The sequence below is a fragment of the Danio rerio genome, chromosome 5 (assembly GCF_049306965.1).
Source record: "Danio rerio strain Tuebingen ecotype United States chromosome 5, GRCz12tu, whole genome shotgun sequence".
In the NCBI taxonomy this organism is placed as follows: domain Eukaryota; kingdom Metazoa; phylum Chordata; class Actinopteri; order Cypriniformes; family Danionidae; genus Danio; species Danio rerio.
Genome location: NC_133180.1, coordinates 74,252,501 through 74,271,190, shown reverse-complemented (window position 1 = coordinate 74,271,190; position 18,690 = coordinate 74,252,501). Strand labels below are relative to the sequence as shown.

General features: G+C 36.1%; 1 protein-coding gene across 34 annotated transcripts in view; it reads left to right on the top strand.

Annotated features, from left to right (window-relative positions):
* The window catches only part of kif1ca (kinesin family member 1C, a), a 51,686-nt gene that overhangs the window by 5,479 nt on the left and 27,517 nt on the right, over positions 1-18,690 (top strand). For all 34 annotated transcript variants that reach the window (XR_012406517.1, XR_012406508.1, XR_012406518.1 and 31 more), the window contains 3 exons: positions 9,645-9,770; positions 15,903-15,979; positions 18,232-18,411. Coding sequence is in view for 11 of the 34 variants with exons in the window: in XM_073951653.1 (XP_073807754.1) it covers positions 9,665-9,770; positions 15,903-15,979; positions 18,232-18,411 (363 nt within the window). In the remaining 23 variants the exon portion in view is untranslated. The remainder of the gene's footprint in view (positions 1-9,644; positions 9,771-15,902; positions 15,980-18,231; positions 18,412-18,690) is intronic.

Here is an 18,690-nt window from a genome sequence, read left to right as displayed (position 1 = left end):
TTTGAATGTATTGATTCGAAGGATTAATAATATGCAAATCACCATTATTTATGATTTATGTTGCGTGTTTGTTGAGATTCCAATCTTTTATTAATTAATTGTGCAGATTATGCCGAGTTCAGGCTGCATGATTTTCAAAGTAGTCGTGTCACAGATGTTTTCACACTGCATGACTATCTGGGCTAGCGTTTCGTCGCTGCTTTGTTTACACTGCAAGATGGATCGGCGACAGGGACTTTTACATTGCATGACTTTACTATTGGAAGAATCGCCGACAACTTCGTCCAAACTACGTCTCACAGCCAAAAACACGTAGTATATCTTTTGTTATTAACTACATAATGAGAAAGAAGCCTTTAATGGGGTAGAACATGTACATGTTTGCTCCCCTGGGTTTAAAGGGAATTAGCCATTTCTCCTCAACGTTGTTAATAAACTAATTTCGTTCTGTATGAAATGTCAAACAGACACAGTTGCTCCTGAGTCCTGTCAACCTCCACTAGTTTTTCCTCCATTTCGTGGGTCCAAATAAACCGAAAAAGATCGCTTTTAACTTCTCCCCCAGCCTCCCGCTGGCCTGCAGCAGGTATACACACACGCACACGCAAGTGAATGCCGCTCTCTCATTGGCTGTAGGCGATCGCTGATGTTATTTTCAGTCAAAACTCAATTCACACGGCATGATTTGAATCGCCAAATATCTCGCAGGCATCGGCGACTCATCGGCGGTTCTCTCAGATCGCGTCTTTGATAGTTCATACTGTGTGATTGTCACTCACGTGCACGAGCAGCGATTTGCCTGTGATTTCAGGCATTTGTCGGCGATTTCTCAAAACCTGTCGGCGAGCCAAAATCGGGGCTAAAATCACGCAGTCTGAACTAGGCATTACACTGAATGCATTAATGCAGGCTAAACAAGTAGTGACAGAAAACACCTTTAATAACCTAAAAAAAACCACCACATATCGAATAACCCACCAAAACTTTTTCCATCATCGTTATATTTTACAGGAAAGCCTAAATGCTTTCATACATATGATTTGAACGATGCGAGAGGTGATCTTGCTGTGATCGTTACAAATTTCGTAAAGTAAAAAAAAGTATTAATCCGTTAGTCACTCGTGTTCCCAACCATGGGTTGTGATCTGTACGAATCATGGATCAACCTTGATCCATTACACTACTACTTTCAAGTAATGATAAAATTTCATGTGATAAAACTTGATGCTTTTTAGGCATGTGCCACAGCTTTTGCTCTTTATATTCTGTAACACTTTATTTTCATGGTCCATTTGAGTATTAGTTGACTGTCTGCTTAATATCTGTTGATACTTCTCCTTCAACAGACATTTAACTGACTGTAAGACACTTTGCAAGTACATGTCAACTTACACTAAGCTCAAACCTTACCCCAACCTAACGCCTGATTCACATAGGGCTTCAGCGTCAACGCCTGACATAGGGCGTGTCTGAAGTTGGGGCTGACTCGAAGCCATAACTGCGTCAGCCAATGAAATTAGTCAGCAATAGGCCACTGTCTGAGCTGGTGTATTTGCATACAGCGATCTGATTGGCTGATGCTTCCGTTGGCACTTGAAAAGTTGAGAAAGTTCCAACTTCTGCAGTGAGCAACGCCACTGAAGCTGCGCCGACGGATCCACAATGCAGTTTGGCAACGCCTGACATCATATTCAAAATGTATGGGAAGCATTGACGCTGACGCCCCGTGTGAATGGGGCGTAACAGTCTACTTATAATCTAATGAGAATTAGTTGGCATGTTGATGCAATGTAACTTAAGTTCAACAAATAAACCATCAAAAAAGTGTGACCTTATATTCCTTTGAAATATCATCTAAATGAAGTGCTATTTGAATATTCATTGCCTTGCAAGACATCAAATAATTATTTTTTGCAATTATTTTAATTCTTTCATTTTTGGTAAAGATTATTTTTCTGACCATCACATTAGGTTGTGAGGGAATATATCCATACAATTAATTAATTAGATCTATTTTATACTGTATTAATGAATCTCTCTTGCTCTTTTTCAAGTTTTTAAGTTGTGTAACGTTTTGTCTGCTTCCTCAGATTCTGTCTGTGTACTCTCTGTCTTGTCTCTGGAACTTTAATTGAAAACCGGGTTTGCATGCCTGTATTCTGCACTGCAGCTGTTTGACTTTAAGGACTTTATTACAGGGTACAGACACACACACACTTAATGATAGACCAGCATTCCTCAAGTTCACAAAGGTATGCTGGCTCTGTATTTCTCATTTTAGCCGTCTGTCTCTCCTTGACTCATTCTTCCTCTCAGATGGCTTAAATGAGTTGTTTAGTTCAGAAGAAGGATTTAGAGAGAGAGAGAAAATACTTTTTAAAGTAAGTTTTTGAGAACTTTCTGTTCTCAAAAAAAATGTTCTTTATATAGTAGTTGTTTTTTTCTTTGACAGAAAATCTAATTATGTTTTCAAGTTTGCTTTGTGTCTCAGTAGGGCTGCTAAGTTTGGCTTAAAGATTCTGATTGTATATAAATTTGACCGAAAGCTTTTTGATTGTCAATAATAATAATAATATATTATCATTTTTTTAAATTAAACTCGTGATATTACTGCACTAAACAAATCATGCATTTCAAGAAAACATTATAATATTCATTTTCTTGTCGGCTTAGTCCCTTTATTAATCCGGGGTCGCCACAGCGGAATGAACCGCCAACTTATCCTGCAAGTTTTTATGCAGCGGATGCCCTTCCAGCCGCAACCCATCTCTGGGAAACATCCACACACACATTCACACGCACACACATACACTACGGACAATTTAGCCTTCAAAATTCACCTGTACCACATTTCCTTGTACTGTGGGGGAAACCGGAGCAACCGGAGGAAACCCACGCAAACACAGGGAGAACATGCAAACTCCACACAGAAACGCCAACTGAGCCGAGGATCGAACTAGCGACCCAGCGACCTTCTTGCTGTGAGGCGAACGTGCTACCCCCTGCGTCGCCAACATTATACTAATTGATTCAAATTTAGTTCTCCAGTGAAACTTTACAATTAAAACAATTAAGTACAAATGTAGTCAGCAGTTTAATTTAAAATATCAAACATTTTTTAGCAGAAACTCCAGCGAGCTTTCAGGGCTCTCTCAGGCAGTAGGCTATACAAGTGTTTAACAGTTTTGATTAGATGGTTAATAAGATGGTGATAAGAGTGTCTGCGTAAACAAACCAAACAAAAATATCTATGGTTTAAATTGCACAGATTAATTGTTCACCTTAAGAATCACACTGTCCGCTATTAAAATAAACATTGCAAATTTTGATCTCACACAGACTTTAAGTAGGCCTGTCAATAATTAACTTACCGCACAACACATGGACATGAGCTCAATCATTTTTTATGACGCAGTATATATCACCCAAAAACTAAATCTAGCAAAGGTTTAGCTGATTGTGCAACATCTCTATCTCTGTCAGTGACTGTCAGTGTCAGTATGGTTAAAAAAACACCATAGTACTCACTGTAAATTGCTAGAGTATGTTCTCATGTGGGTGTCAGACAATTGAAATGCTATCTAGTCACAGATATTGCATCCTATGGTACCTTTGTACCTTGCACTTTTTTTGATAGCATTTGTTATTATTTATTTAGGATATTTGTTTTCACATATGCCTAATTATTATATTGTTTAAATAACTAGAATTAAATAAAAAATTCTTAAGAATAAAATATAATGCGTTCTTTGGAAGAGTGTACTTGCATTGTGATGCTATTATACTGTCATTCATTATATGAGTGGCATAAAATGGCCTTAAAATGACAATAATATTGTTTATCGCAATATATTTTTGCAAAATATATATTTAATATATATATTTATTGCAAAATATCATACAAAAAAAATTAGATATCGTGACAGGCCTAACTTTAGGGGATTTTAACATTAGTCTTGGCAAAAGTTCCTAAATCAGAATAGGTCTTTTGTCTCAACAGACGCTTCTTCTCAATATGATGTTGACAAAATGTGTGAGTGGTGGGTCAGTCTCCAGTTATTTTCGGGTGCAGCATGGCATTTTTATATCTGTAAATAACATGTGAGATTTCTCCTGTTGTATACCAAAGACAAGTTTTTAGGGAGACACGGGTGAGCAAATAACAGGAATGTAATGTTTGTCTGAAATGTCCCTTTAAATTGATCAAAGCAAAGTTCAGAATTGACAGAGGAAGATTTGGTCTTGATCAGCGTTTCTCTTTTATCAGTATGCAGCTCTGAGTGGGCTGTTTGTGTCAGCAGCTGCGCAGGGATTGCTCCAGATTCCAGACCTTATTACTAAAATGTGACCAGCATTAAAGTTCCAGACGTTACAGAAACTGTGTGCCAGAGGGGAAAGAGAAAGTGAGGAAAAGGGCATAAAAGAGGGTGTGGAGGCCTGCCTGCAGGAAACCCTTTACTTTGCCCCTACCAGTGTTTTAAGCAGTTTTTTTTTTTAAACAATGCAATCACGATTTTTGCTGTCATCATCTTTACAAAATACTTCACTAGCAATATTAGAGAGGGCAGACATGTTGAATTCATATGTCCAACCAAATACAAGTTGCTTTATCTTAGTTTTATTTTACTTTATCTCGCCTGCCTAAGCTTAAGTTTCCGTATTTTGGGATTCACAAGTGTTTTTCCTTTGTTTACAGTTGTGAATTGCATTATGGGACCTTCATCTCTGCTCTGTCAACTCTACTGTGAAATTTTAGTAGTTTGAAATAATGTTATGTTTAAGATAGAATATATAGAGAAATAAGTCTGTAGGGGTGCTTTCACACCTGTAGATCCGATTGTGTGTTCTGAAACAGGGATTAAAATTGTTTCAATGTCGGTTTTTGTTCTTGGTGCGAATCACTTTCACATGCATGGCAAAGTTTCTAAACAGACAAAAATTAATAAAACTAGTCACATCGTTATTTTAAATCATGACAATGAGACATTATAAGCAATGAAAAGGTGTGCTTTAATTTTAAACAGGGACACCCACAGACATAGGGTGCTTTCACACCTGCCTTATTTAGTTTGGTTGAATCGCACTAGAGTTTGTTTTCCCTCTTGGTGTGGTTCATTTGGGCAGGTGTGAATGCAGCATTCGTACTCGAGTGCGCACCAAAAGCAGACCAAGACCACCTCTTCAACCATGGAGCGGTTCGTTTGTAGTGAGAATATGATTCGTACTAAAACAAAAAGTACTGTGCCTTTTGGGCTAATCCAGCTGCTGTAGGCCGATGCGCTGTGCATTATGGGATATGGGGGAAAAATATTTATTGACAGCGCTTTACCAACTGAAAGAGAGGCAATTGTTTTCACCCTCTAGTGTTCAGTATAAATGAATGAATAAATGTAAAATAAAAACAAAAACCTTTATCTAAAGATATTGGATTTTTTTTTTACACTTGATGCATTCTATCATCACTTATGTCAATATTCTCTGTGGTAAACACCAGAAAATATTCTATAGTTTTAGGTCTGCAGTAACCAGTGTAACGCCCTATTCACACGAGGCGTCAGCGTCAACGCTTCCCATTCACTTTGAATGGGTGACGTCAGGCGTTGCTGAACTGCATTGTGGATACGTCGGCGGCGCTTCAGAGGCGTTGCTCGCTGCAGAAGTTGGGACCAGCTCAATTTTTCAAAGGCCGACGGAAGCGTCAGCCAATGAGATCGCTGTATGCAAATACACCGGCTAGACAGTGAATTAATGCTGACTGAATTTCATTGGCTGATGCTTCTATGACGATTGCTTCAGCCCCACAGACACGCCTACAGTCAAGCGTTGACGCTGAGGCCCCGTGTGAATGGGGCGTAAAGCTAATAATATGTACTTACATACTTTTGAATGGTTTCAAGTACAACTTTTAGCATGTAATTTTGTGAAACTATTAATTAGTATTTAGTAAAAAGTAATTAAAATTAACCATTTTGTTCTGAAATTGATTTCATTTTTTCCCCCTTAACCTTTTATATGCCATTACCCCAAATTTCAAGGAGACAAAGAGAGCTAATGATATTCTTTTCAGCATTGGATACTTCTAAGGGAAGGAGATCTGAACACATGTAAGCAGACTAATAAAAGTACCATGGTACAATCTGCAGTATGTAATCTCATTTGAGTGTGTGAGTCAGGAGTGTGAAACTTTAGACGTGCTGCTTGGCTGACAGAGACACCCTGTCACCTGCTGCCGTTGCATAAGCCAGCAATATGTGTGTAATGTCGAGCATGAGCGTAATGTGGGCTGTGTCACTGGCAGAGAGTGTGTGTGTGTTTGTGTTGTCTGAGCTGAAGGGTGTAGCTCTGTTCCTGTAACCTGATTGTAATGCAGATTTTTGCGGGTTGATAATGTGCTGCTCAGGATCCAGAAAGTACAGCCTCTGCATGGTTGACATACTAATTTTACTTGAGCCTTTGCCTCCACGTTTCCTGCTGTGTGCGTAAACTTCTTTTCATTCAGAGTATGGTATTAACAAATAGCTTTTGTTTATGGGTATTCAAACTTGTACATGCTACTGAAGGCACACACACACACACACACACACACACACACACAATCCCTGAGGGTGCATTGCTGACTAGCCCATACTGTCCCCTCATACCAAGCTGCTGAGGCCTGAAATACACTGGAATGTGTTTACAATGGTTTACATACATGTTCATTTACACTACTCCCGGGAGAGAACAAATGTTGGTTAAAAAATATATGGATGCATGATACATTAACAGTAGAAGTATGTTTACTAATAATTGTAATTCACCGTAGATGTATTTATTTTTATTATAAAAATGGTATTATTATTAGTTTATTTGTATTCTTTATTGTTTTAATGTTAATGTAGGTGCATTTGAAACATAATATATAGATATATATATAACTTGAAGTCAGAATTATTAACGGAATTTTTTTATTAATGAATCTACATTTCTACATTTCTAAATGTAAGTTTTAATTTCAAATTTCTTATGACTTAAATTTCCCTTGGAATAAAACTTGACACTTATTTGATGCGTATATAGCAGTGCTTGTTATAATCCATGTATCTGTACACTTTTTTTTTTTTTTTTTCGTGAAAAAAAGGAATTTGCCTTCAGCTGCTTATTGACATATGTTAATGTATGCGGCTCAATCTACCAGAGCGGAGCAGAGGCGGTAAAGGTTTTGGAAAGCAGCAGCACAGGAGAATTATTGGTGGAACATTAACAATATTCATTATATAATATATACATTATATACAATATACATTAACAATAGAAGTACTTTGAATAATAATAATTGTAATTTACCATAATAAATTTATTTGTATTCTTTATTGTTTTGATGTTAATGTAAGTGCATTTTAATATATATATATATATATATATATATATTTATATATATATATATATATATATATATATATATATATATATACTGTATATATATATATATATATATATATATATATATATATATAATCAAAGTCAGAATTATTAGTTGAAAGGTTTTTGTTTACCACATTTCTAAACGTAATAGTTTTAATACCAAATTTTGTAATGACTTAAATTTGCCTTAAAATCAAAATTGACTCTTCTTATTTTGATACGTATTTAGCAGTGCTTGTTATAAACCATGTATCTGTACACATTTTTTTAAAAAGGAATTTGCCTTCAGCTGCTTATTGACATGTGATTGTATCCAGCTAAATCCACCAGAGTGGAGCAGAGATGGTGAAGGTTTTGGAAAGCAGCAGCACAGGGGAATTATTGGTGGAACAGCTTTTAGAAATGTCATGCCTCACAAAATTATGACTTGCGTTACTGTTATTGAACTAAATTAAATCAACACTGAATTGATGTCAACAATGTTTTGGTCTTTACATTTTCATTGCTTATGATTTTTGCAAAATTGACATGGAAATTGAAGCTAACAATGCAAGTTTGCAATGTTTGCTTGATTTTCCTGTTTAATTTTCGGTCTGCATGGAAATAATCTGTAATGAATAAAATGGATTAAATATTTCAGTTTTGACCTGAGTGTTGGATTAATATCATTTGATTAATTGTACAGTTAGATGTGCTATATTGGTTATGGTCTCAGGTATAGTTCCTTAATTCGCTGGTTTCAAGGCATGGGACGAGAACCGTTTTCAAGGTATACCACAGTTTGGAAAACTCAAGGTTTTAAAACAGTCATAATTTTCTGCAATACCGTTCCTAAGGTATGTGTATGACTTTTTTTATTTCCTTTTTTTTTTTTTTTTTTTTGGACAACAGTATCTTCAGCAGAAAAAATATCCCAAGATACCGTTTTAAATTGTAAAAATAAAAGTCTCGTATTCATTTCGCCTGGCATGTTAACTGTTTCAAAATATTTTAAATGCTACTTAAATTACAATTTATTCTGCTCAAAAGGGAAAAACGTTTTTATTTATTTATTTATTTATTTTTATAAATTTTTTTACCCAGACATTTGAAAAGAAGATCTTTTAGAGCTGTAATCACAATACCACGAAACCATGATAATTTTATCCAAGGTTAGCATATCAAGAATGTTATACTGGCCCATGCCTACTGGTTTCACATCAATTTGATTACTGGTCTAATGTCGTTGTACAATAACAGTAGCAAGTGTGACCGGTTTTTGTGTGGTATTGGCAGAATAAGCATTGCTTCCTTCAGTGGTTAGCTTGTTTTATGTGTTTTATTGCATCCGTTGTAAGGCTAATGATCATCTTTTATAGTATCAGTGGGTGTTCCTTGTTTTTGTTGTAGTTGAGGTTGTAATGTCTTGAGGTGTGTATGTGTGTGATTATTTCTCTTGAACTGACAAGTGTACACGGCTCTTTGGCTGCCGGCCAGACTCCCTTCCGGACCCAGAAGACACCTTGTAATCCGGTCGGGAACAAGTAGTGGCATATGGAGTGCAGAGGAATTGGGGAATAATGTGAAAGTGCATGCAGCCTAAAAAAACATAGTGGTTGTTGTCACAGTGAAAATCAACAGCGCCTGGTGGCACGGTGGCGCAGTGGTTTGCACTGTCACCTCACAGCAAGAAAGTCGCTGGTTCGGTTCCCGGCTGGGTCAGTTGGCAGTTCTGTCTTGAGTTTGTATGTTCTCCCCGTGTTGGCATGAGTTTCCTCCGCGTTCTCTGGTTTCCTCAAGTCATTCACTACAGGTGAATTGAATAAACTAAATTGGCTGTAGTGTTTAAAGGATGCTGGATAAGTTGGCGGTTCATTCCGCTGTGGGGACCCCTGATGAATAAAGGGGCTAAGCCGTAGAAAATATGAAAATATGAAATATGAAAGAAATATGAATGAATGAATGAATGAATGAATGAAAATATATCATAACATTTGAATGGCCTTCAGAGGAGAATAATACGGATAATCAGACAGTAATGTAAGGACATGCCAATCTTTACCCCTCAGTCATGTGGCAGAAATGTTTGTTGTATCAAGCACAATTTCTGTATGCATTCCAGAAACCTAAATTCTTTAGTACTTTGACATTACATAACAACATAAGTGGAAAGTACATAACATTCTGAGAAATACCCTGTTCATGAATGTAAGGATGTTATTTATGTCCATATGATGAGTTTCTTTCCTCTTGTCCTCCAGGTGTTGAGTAGTTGGTGATCATGGCGTCGTCCTCAGTGAAAGTAGCTGTGCGAGTGCGGCCTTTCAACAGCCGAGAGACAAACAGAGGAGCCAAGTGTGTGATCCAGATGCAGGACAAGAGCACCTGTGAGTTCAGTTCAAACACACACACACACACACACACACAAACACACTTGTCTTTAATATTATACCTTCTATGGCTGCAAGATACTCAGAAAATATACGATATTATTGAGTGTTTCTTTTTTTTCTACAACTATAGTTTATATTTGCATTTTTTTTTATTGCACAACTTTTATTTCTCCTAATTTAGATTCTCTTTGTTGTTTTAAGGTCACAAGCAGTTGTGTAAGCATCTCACTGCATATCATACTGTGTATGACAGATAAAATGACAAACAAAATTGAAATTTTAAATTAGAAATTAGAATTAACAATATTTTTTACATTATAAATAATTTGCAAAATGAAATTTTATTAGCAATTAAAAATGTATATATGTAAAGATCGTAATAAAAGTATAAATAAAGTTCTAAGTTAAAACCAACCACTCCATTGTTTTTCTTGTGAAATTCCCAATGAGTTTGATGTGTCAAATGACCCTCTTCCTATTGAAAAAAACAAAAGTTGGATCCAAGATTGCCGACTTCAAAATGGCCACCATGGTCACCACCCATCATGAAAAGTTTGCCCCCTCACATATACCAATGTGCCACAAACAGGACGTTGATATCACCAACCATTCCCATTTTATTAATGTGTATCCATGTAAATGGTACAATTCTCAGCATATATAAATACGCCCCTCACAAATCTCTCTTAATTTCATATTTTTAATAGGAAGCCATACAATCTTATATTTGTGCATATACATTAGATTAGTCAGTACTAAAGCCAAATCTGATGCTTATCTAACAAAATAACCTACGATAACGCTCCAAAACTAGTGCACCCAAAACTATATGTTAGAGAAAAATATTAAATACAAATATGAAATAAGAAGAAAAAATCAAGAGAAGCAAAAAAAAAGATAAAAAGGAAAAATTTTAATTGCTATCTTTCAATTTCTAAATATGTTTGGTGACTAAAATTTTATTTTATTAAATATATCGGTTTAATAAATCTGTTTTGTTTTAATGCACCCAAATACGTTGCCTTTATTCACTGAGAAATGGATCAAAATATTTTCAAAATGGGGTGAACTCGATTATGCTGAGCACTGTATACTGTAATTACCTTCATTATTTTGTCTGTGTTGTGCTTGGATACAGTTAGATGAGAACTTGAACTCTGCCTTATCTTCGTCTGCTAAAAGAACATTCCTTTCATGTGAACGCACAAATTCCACACGTTTTAATCACTGTAGTTCACAGAGGTGCTTGACTTTTTTGTGTGTGAATTGTAAGTTATCAAAAAAGAAACCTGTATAAGTGAACATGCATCAGCTTGCTGGTTTGTTTATAAACTCTTTTTTTTTATATGAAGAACTGCACGTCATTTGTTTTGCACAAAACTAGTGCACCTTCTGTGGAAATTTGAAGTCAGTGTGTTTGTATTACCTGCCTTACTTGATGCTAGCTAGGCCTCTCACAATAATCAATATATGGACTTATCGCATAAAACATAGACATGACCTCAATCATTTTGCAATATTTATCGCTCATACATAAAAACCAACAACATTTTAGCTGATTGTGCAACATCTCTATCTCTATTGGAGGTGTCTGAGTGAGTATGGTTAAAAACACACTATAGTATTTACTAGGGTTGGGCAATGGTGACCAATTTGGCATCGTACGATGTCTAAAGCCTGGTTTATACTTCTGTCCCAAATGACCGGCGTAACCCACGGTGCATGCAACGCGCGTAGCTGTGCATTTATACTTCTGCTCGCTGTCTCCGTTGGTCTGCAATAGCACTTCCGAAACACTAGTTGGCAGTGAGGTGTAAATATTCCTCTGTGTCGAGTTTCTTCGCTGGTGTTTTGCTTTTCCTGAACACTTCCGGGATGTACAAGTGGCTCAAACTCGCTCATTTTGAGGCAGGAACCGGCGGACATGCAACAACTTTAACTATGAGGTAAACACAAAACAAAACTTTCCATCGGGAGCTCCTTCATTGGACTCCACAATTGTAAACAAACGCTTCATCAGGGTCGCGTTATTTGCGCGGCTCTCGGTCCCGCCCAGACTCGTCAGCACTACCAAGCCGACCAATCACAGAGCTTGCGCTATGCGTCGTTGCGACATGTAATTACATTTTTTGAGATGTGCACGTCAGCGACGCCGACGGCGTAGGGCTATGCGTCAACGCCGTAGCATATGCGTGCGTTTGACGCAGAAGTATAAATCAGCCCTAATGTGAAACATTGCGATGGACGATGGCATCGTCGTCATAGGCAGGGGGTGGGGGTCGTTGTTAAATATCAATTAATTCATAACGAATTAATTAATTGTAGCCTACTGTTTTCGCTACGTGACCAACATGGTCTTTGCTTTAACCATAGCCAAACCATAAAAGTTACACACAAATTACTACCTGTCATCACTTTTTCTCGTGGTACTCTGGCATGAATCGGCAGTGATCTGTGTCGTTCTAATGGCTTTTCCCACCCAGCTGGTGTTGGAGACTTCGTTTGGAGTTCACTGTAATTTGTATTGCGATTGATGATAACTTCCTTATTTTATTATTATTATTATGAGGAAATAATACTTAGTAAAGATGCTAGGGCTCGACTGTTTTCGTCTTATATGCGGCCAAAATTTTATCTATGCAACCTTAAAATATATTTGGAAGCATTTGTGCAGTATTTTAGAGCTATAGTGTCGCTATACTACTATAGTACCGGTAAATCGTGCAACCCTATTTACTACATAACTAAATTATGTAATTTAACGCAATATAATATATTAGACTATTAAAAGGCTTTAAAATAGCTGATATAAATTGTACTTATAATATTTATTAAACAAGCACTACAGTATTTATTATTTAAATTGAATAATGTGTTAAAGAATGTTCTTAGTCTTTCCTTCCAGAAATGCAGGTACTCTGTGTTTTGTAACCAAGATAACAGTAAAAAAGAAATGGAAAAAAGCATTTGTTTAATTATAAACATTATAAACCCATTGACTTTTATTTTGAAATGTATACATATAAATTTTTTTTTGCAATATATTGTCTTTGTTTAATAATTCACAACTGAAGTGAATATTGTTATACTCCACAAACACTACTTAAGACATTGATTATTAAGAAAGTTACTGTTTTACGCTTATGCATTATACAATACACTATAATAACAGTATATCCATGTAATAATGCATATGCATTATGGGATCTTGAAAACTCTGCAATTTAACAAAGTGGTTATTATTGATATTTTAGTTGTTTAAAACAATATACTGTATATGAAATAATTTATACGGAATTAAATTAGCTGAATTTAAATAACAGAAAAGGTACCACAACACCAAGTTCTGACAATATATAATATTCAAACTATTAAACATTTAATAAAAGTCGCGTTTTTCACAATCAAAAGTTGTTTAAGAAAAGGTCAAGATCCCAATAATGCAATTCAAAAGCATAAATAAAATGAAAAAAGAAATACACAAACTACAAAATATGAAATTCACAGATATTTGTGTAGTCTACCAAATACACAAGAGCGTGGCAATCAAGTTTAGTCATTGCATTCAGCTCTAAAAGATCAAAAGATCCAGCAGAGTTTGAGCGTTTGTAACGTGTTAAATCTCACTCCACACTTTTGCTAGTTTGTCTCCATGAACTTTTCCATGGTAATGTCCAAAAATACCTCCGTCTCCACCCACACGTTGAAAGAGGGGGAAATTCTGAGAGTTTGGAAACACGCCTCCCAAACCACATCTCTAAACCACTGTAAAATCCTGCTGTTTGCACTACTGACTGCCAGACCTCACATTCCCGTCTTCCTCTTACAGCGTCTCCACTCCAACCTGCAGCTGTATTCGCCTTACTCTTCTGTATTCCTCTGCCTCTTTCTCGTTGTGTTTTATTGATGTATTTATATACTTTATTGAAAGATTGGGCTTTGATTTAAACAGAACACTAAGCTTTTTCATTGGCCTGGCATTTCAGTCAAATACAGGATCTATTTTCATCATCCAATAAAGGATACAATAAATGAGACAAAAGACATACAATACTATAAAACTAATAATACTGTAGTTTATTTTTCCACCAAAATACGATATACATGTGAAGATGCTTTAACAGTGCTGATACTTCTAGAATATTGTTGGGCATTCAGCCAATCAGATTCAAGAACCAGAAAGAAGTGTTTTATTATGCTGCTGGTTTGGTTTGGCTGCCATGTCATCCTCTCTGAGTATATAGCATAGTTTCTCTGAGTCATGTAGAGTCTCTCTCTCTGTCTCTTTCTCTCTATCTAAAGAATCTGCGGGGCTGGCAGTCTGTTTGGTTTGACCCCCCTCCAACACAAACACAGGGCTGTTTGAGCTCAAGGCAGCAGTGCTCTATTGTTACCCAGCAGTGCTTTATTCTGCGGGGCCCTTCTCCACCCTCTGGCTTCCTTTTAATGACTCTGCTCACGAGTTTCACTTTTACACATTCTAATATTAGTGTACATCGGACTCAGTTTTAAAGAGAAAGATACTTATCGGAACTGTGCTGTTTCCAAGGTTTTTTTTTCCCAAATAATTGAAGTCTCTATTTTTCTAAATTATTCCAAGACAAGATTGATTGTTCTTTAGTAATAATGATAATTATATATATTAGTTGTATATGTACACACATATTTTATTCTTTTTGACCAGAAATGGCACAGGCTTTTCCTAAAAGCTAAGACGATATGCAAGAGGCATCATTGTGGGGAAAATAATATTAAATATGTCTTAGCTTTTATTTAGATTTGAAGTGTCTTGTCCAAAGTCATTCATACCCTTCTCAATAATTAATAGAAAAGCCTTTATTGGCTATTTCAACAACCAAGTGATTGCTATAATTGCTGGGTAGCTTTTTGCATGTCTCCGCTGGTATTTTTGCACATTCATTTTAGCAATAAGCTGCACCTCTCTCAGGTTGGAGGGTCTACTAGTAATAATCCTTATCTTTAGCTTTCTCTACAAATTCTCAATTGGATTTAAGTCAGGACTCTGGCTGGGCCACTGCAAAATATTATTATTCTTGCCATTTCCTCACCACTTTTCCTGTGTGTTTTGGGTATTGTCTTTGCTGAAATGTCCACAGGTGACCAAGGCCAAGATTCTAATAATGTTATAAACTTTAATTGTTTTTGTTTGCTCTTCTTAATGTGGTAATCTTTCTCACTTTTGCATCATTGTAGTAATTAAAGCCATCAGGCAGTCATAAATCAGAGCAGCAATGTTTCAAACCATGGTATTAACAGTTGCATCACAACATTTTCCCAACATTACAAGGCTGTTCAAGAGTTTGTTGTTAGACCTTTACATTTAGAAACGTATTTACATTTTATGTCCCTTTAGATTGAGTCTTTTTTTTTTATTAAGACCTTATAAATATCTTTTAGAAGTCAAGAAATTAAAAAAGCCATAAAACATGCACAAACTCTTTATTTTCTGTAATAGTTGTCTGTTTATCACTATAATAGTTTACCCAATAAAGTCACTGCTTGTTATCAGTGACACTGTAACAATAAGTGTACTTTAAAAATGTACGTTTTGTATAAGATGTTTTGTGTGGTGTGACATTTCAGTTTTCTATGAGTTTTTGTTGTGGAGAGGGCCTGGTGGGGATATGGTGTCAAAGGTCATTCTAAAGCTACTGACAGTAGTGTGTCTGACAGGGAAGAGTAGTGTTTGCAGAGCTGGAGTCTTTCCAAGATCATTATGATGGCTAGACAGCACTGAGTTGACAAGACTTGGACGAGAGTCTGCATAATTTATGATGTATCCATAGACACATTTCATATGGATGCAAAACATCCAATAAATGGGGTAAACAAGTATTGCACAAATAAATGAATGACACAATCAGTGTTTGTGAAGCAATAAGGTTTTTTTCATTTGTAAAGCACTTGTCACAATTAACATTCATATTTAATGAGTTTATATAGTTCATCTTATAAATAATCAAATTATTCTGATTGTTTTAAGACTTAAGACTTTTAATTTTACTTTAAAAACAATAAAAATATAATTGTTTTACATAAATAATTTTATTACATGACCATTACCAATGCTAAATTAGTGTATTTAATTATGTATATGTTTTATAGGTATTACTAATCCCAAACAGCCCAAGGAATCACCCAAGAACTTCACCTTTGACTATTCATATTGGTCACACAGCTCGGTAAGTCTCTGAATATTTCATGTCGGAAATGCTTCAATTATAAAAACTTCATTACTTTTTTCTTGTATGCTGCTTATGAGATAATTTCTCCCCTTAAGTAAGCCTTGCATGCCTCCCAAGTAGTCTTTAGTGAAACTTCTGGAGAGAGATTTGTAGAGATAAATAGATCAATACGATCATTAATAACTGCTATAAACTCAGGATTTAGTAGTAAGGAGTTAAAACGCCAAGGTGGCCTAGACATTAAAAAGCCTGGAAGAGCCAGATCAAATGTAACAGCGGCATGATCTGAAATTACAATAGTATTACAAACACATGAACTAATCAATGGAAGCAAATTATTATCAACCAAAAAAAATAATTTATACAGGAAAAAGAGTGATGGACAGGAGAAAAGAACGAGAATTTTTTTGTATTCGGATTTAAAAAGCGCCAAACATCAGAAACAGCATATTGCTGCATAGAAAGCTGAATGATCCTACTAGATTTAGACTGTGTGTCTGGACGATGAGCGGTCTAGAAGAGGGTCTAAACAACAATTAAAATCTCCACCTGGAATTAGTTGGTTTGAATGTAAATCAGGGAGGGAAAACTAAATTTTTTTGAAAAATGCATCATCATCCTAATTACAGGGCTCGAAATTGCGACCACTTTGGTCGCATATGCGCCCGAAAATTTATCTATGCGACCTCATAATATATTTGGGCGCATTAGTGCGACTGCAGATAATGGTTGTAGTGCGACCTGTTTTGATTTTTTTTGTAAAAACGTGCTGAATCGCTCTTCCCTGCCTCTATATTGGTTCATATTAGCTGTCATTCACTCAAGGTATTGCGCTGTCAGATGACAGGGAAGGAGCTTTTATGACCACGGGAAATGCAAACGGCTGAAGAGTAAAAACTTAAAGCGCACAGGTTTATAAACCCCACCTAAAGTTGAGGCGCAGATGAAAGCGATCATGACACGTCACGTGGTGAATAATGATCCGCCAGCTGTGATCAATCGAGTACGCGCTTCTTGGAGAAGGCGCCCGAATCTCCATGCGTTGCATTGACTGCGTGTTCAGCGTCCGCTAAAAGTCAAATCTAATACTGTACATATCATCGCCAAAGAAGCTCGCCTTTACTAAGTTTACACTGTAACTGCGGCTCATAACAAAGACCGGTATTGCGCCGATGGTTAGCGCAAGAATCCTGCTCTGCCTGCTCATAAATTGGGTCGACTGACTCGCCTGCTTTTCCACTAACACAGAAAAATGAAGATCATCTCAGACTGAACCTTTAAATTGACACAAACTGAAACCAAAACTTTTAAAGAGTGATAGAAGTGAGACTTTACTTACTTTCTTTTGTCTATTCTTTTTTGAGGTGTATATTATTTTTATATTTATTTACTGATGACTGCATTCAATTAAATGATGAAAGCTGCAAAGATTTATTATAATCTTTTGTTTGTTTTGTTGCAGAAATATTATTTATTCAATTGACATGCATATAAAACAGCAGTACAAAATCAATATTTCTTACTGCAATGCTTCATTTTTGTTTGATGCAAACTATTCAATTATTTTTCATAAAGGAACAGACTTTTTATAGCAGATAACCTACATTCATGCACATTCAAGGCAGTATCATAATGAGAAATGGAATTCATTGTTACTATTATTGTCATTTTTTATCATCATTAATATTCTATGGCCTAATTATTAGACATTCATTTTGGAATTATTGCACACAAATATCAATGTCTTCGCAGCATAAGTTAGATAGTTGTTTCTGGTTTTTGTCAGTCCTATTAATGTTGTTTTAAAATACAATAAATCCATTAAAAAACAATTTGCAGGGGTGCTCATTTATTTTTGGTGGGTGCTCCTAAAGTTTTTCTGGTGCTACCAAGTAAAAAAGTTAATTTCGAGCCCTGTAATTAGGTCCATATCCATTAGCCAAAACCAAGCAAGCTCCGTTTATTTGTCCTCCAGAATAATAAAATGCCCATTAGGATCCGAAATAACCTCAGAGACAGAAAAGGGAATCGATTTGTGGATGAGAATAGCTACACCTCGGTTAATTATATAAACTTGTCAGTATCACTAGTTTTGTTTTTTGTACAGCGATTTAAAGCAGATTTATCGAAATATTCACTGTGATAAAAAGTCAAACCATAATGGACTCCATATCCTTGTATAATAGATATAAAGGCCAAAGTCTAAAGACTATTCATCTCAACACAGTTGAAAACACACTGTTTTTCAGGAAGAAGACCCATCCTTTGCATCTCAGAGGAAGGTTTATCAGGACATCGGCGAGGAGATGCTGCTTCATGCTTTTGAGGGTTATAATGTGTGTATCTTCGCTTATGGACAGACGGGAGCAGGGAAATCTTACACAATGATGGGAAAACAGGATCCAGGACAGCAAGGCATTATTCCACAGGTATGAAGATTAAAAATCTAAAGCTAAATTTGAACAGTGCACAAACGATAACATGCATCACAGTGTGGACAAGCATTTTTTAAAAACAAAAGAGGGAAAAACTTAATAAAAACACCAGTGCAGGTGTGGACATGACATTAAAAATTGTGCTTTTAGTCCAAATGAACCAATGTGTTTAGGACCAAATGAACTGAACCACAGGTGTGAAGCACCCAAAAAGATGACATGCACACCGCTGGGTAAATTAGAGGCTACTTGACAACCCATGTCGCTATGACA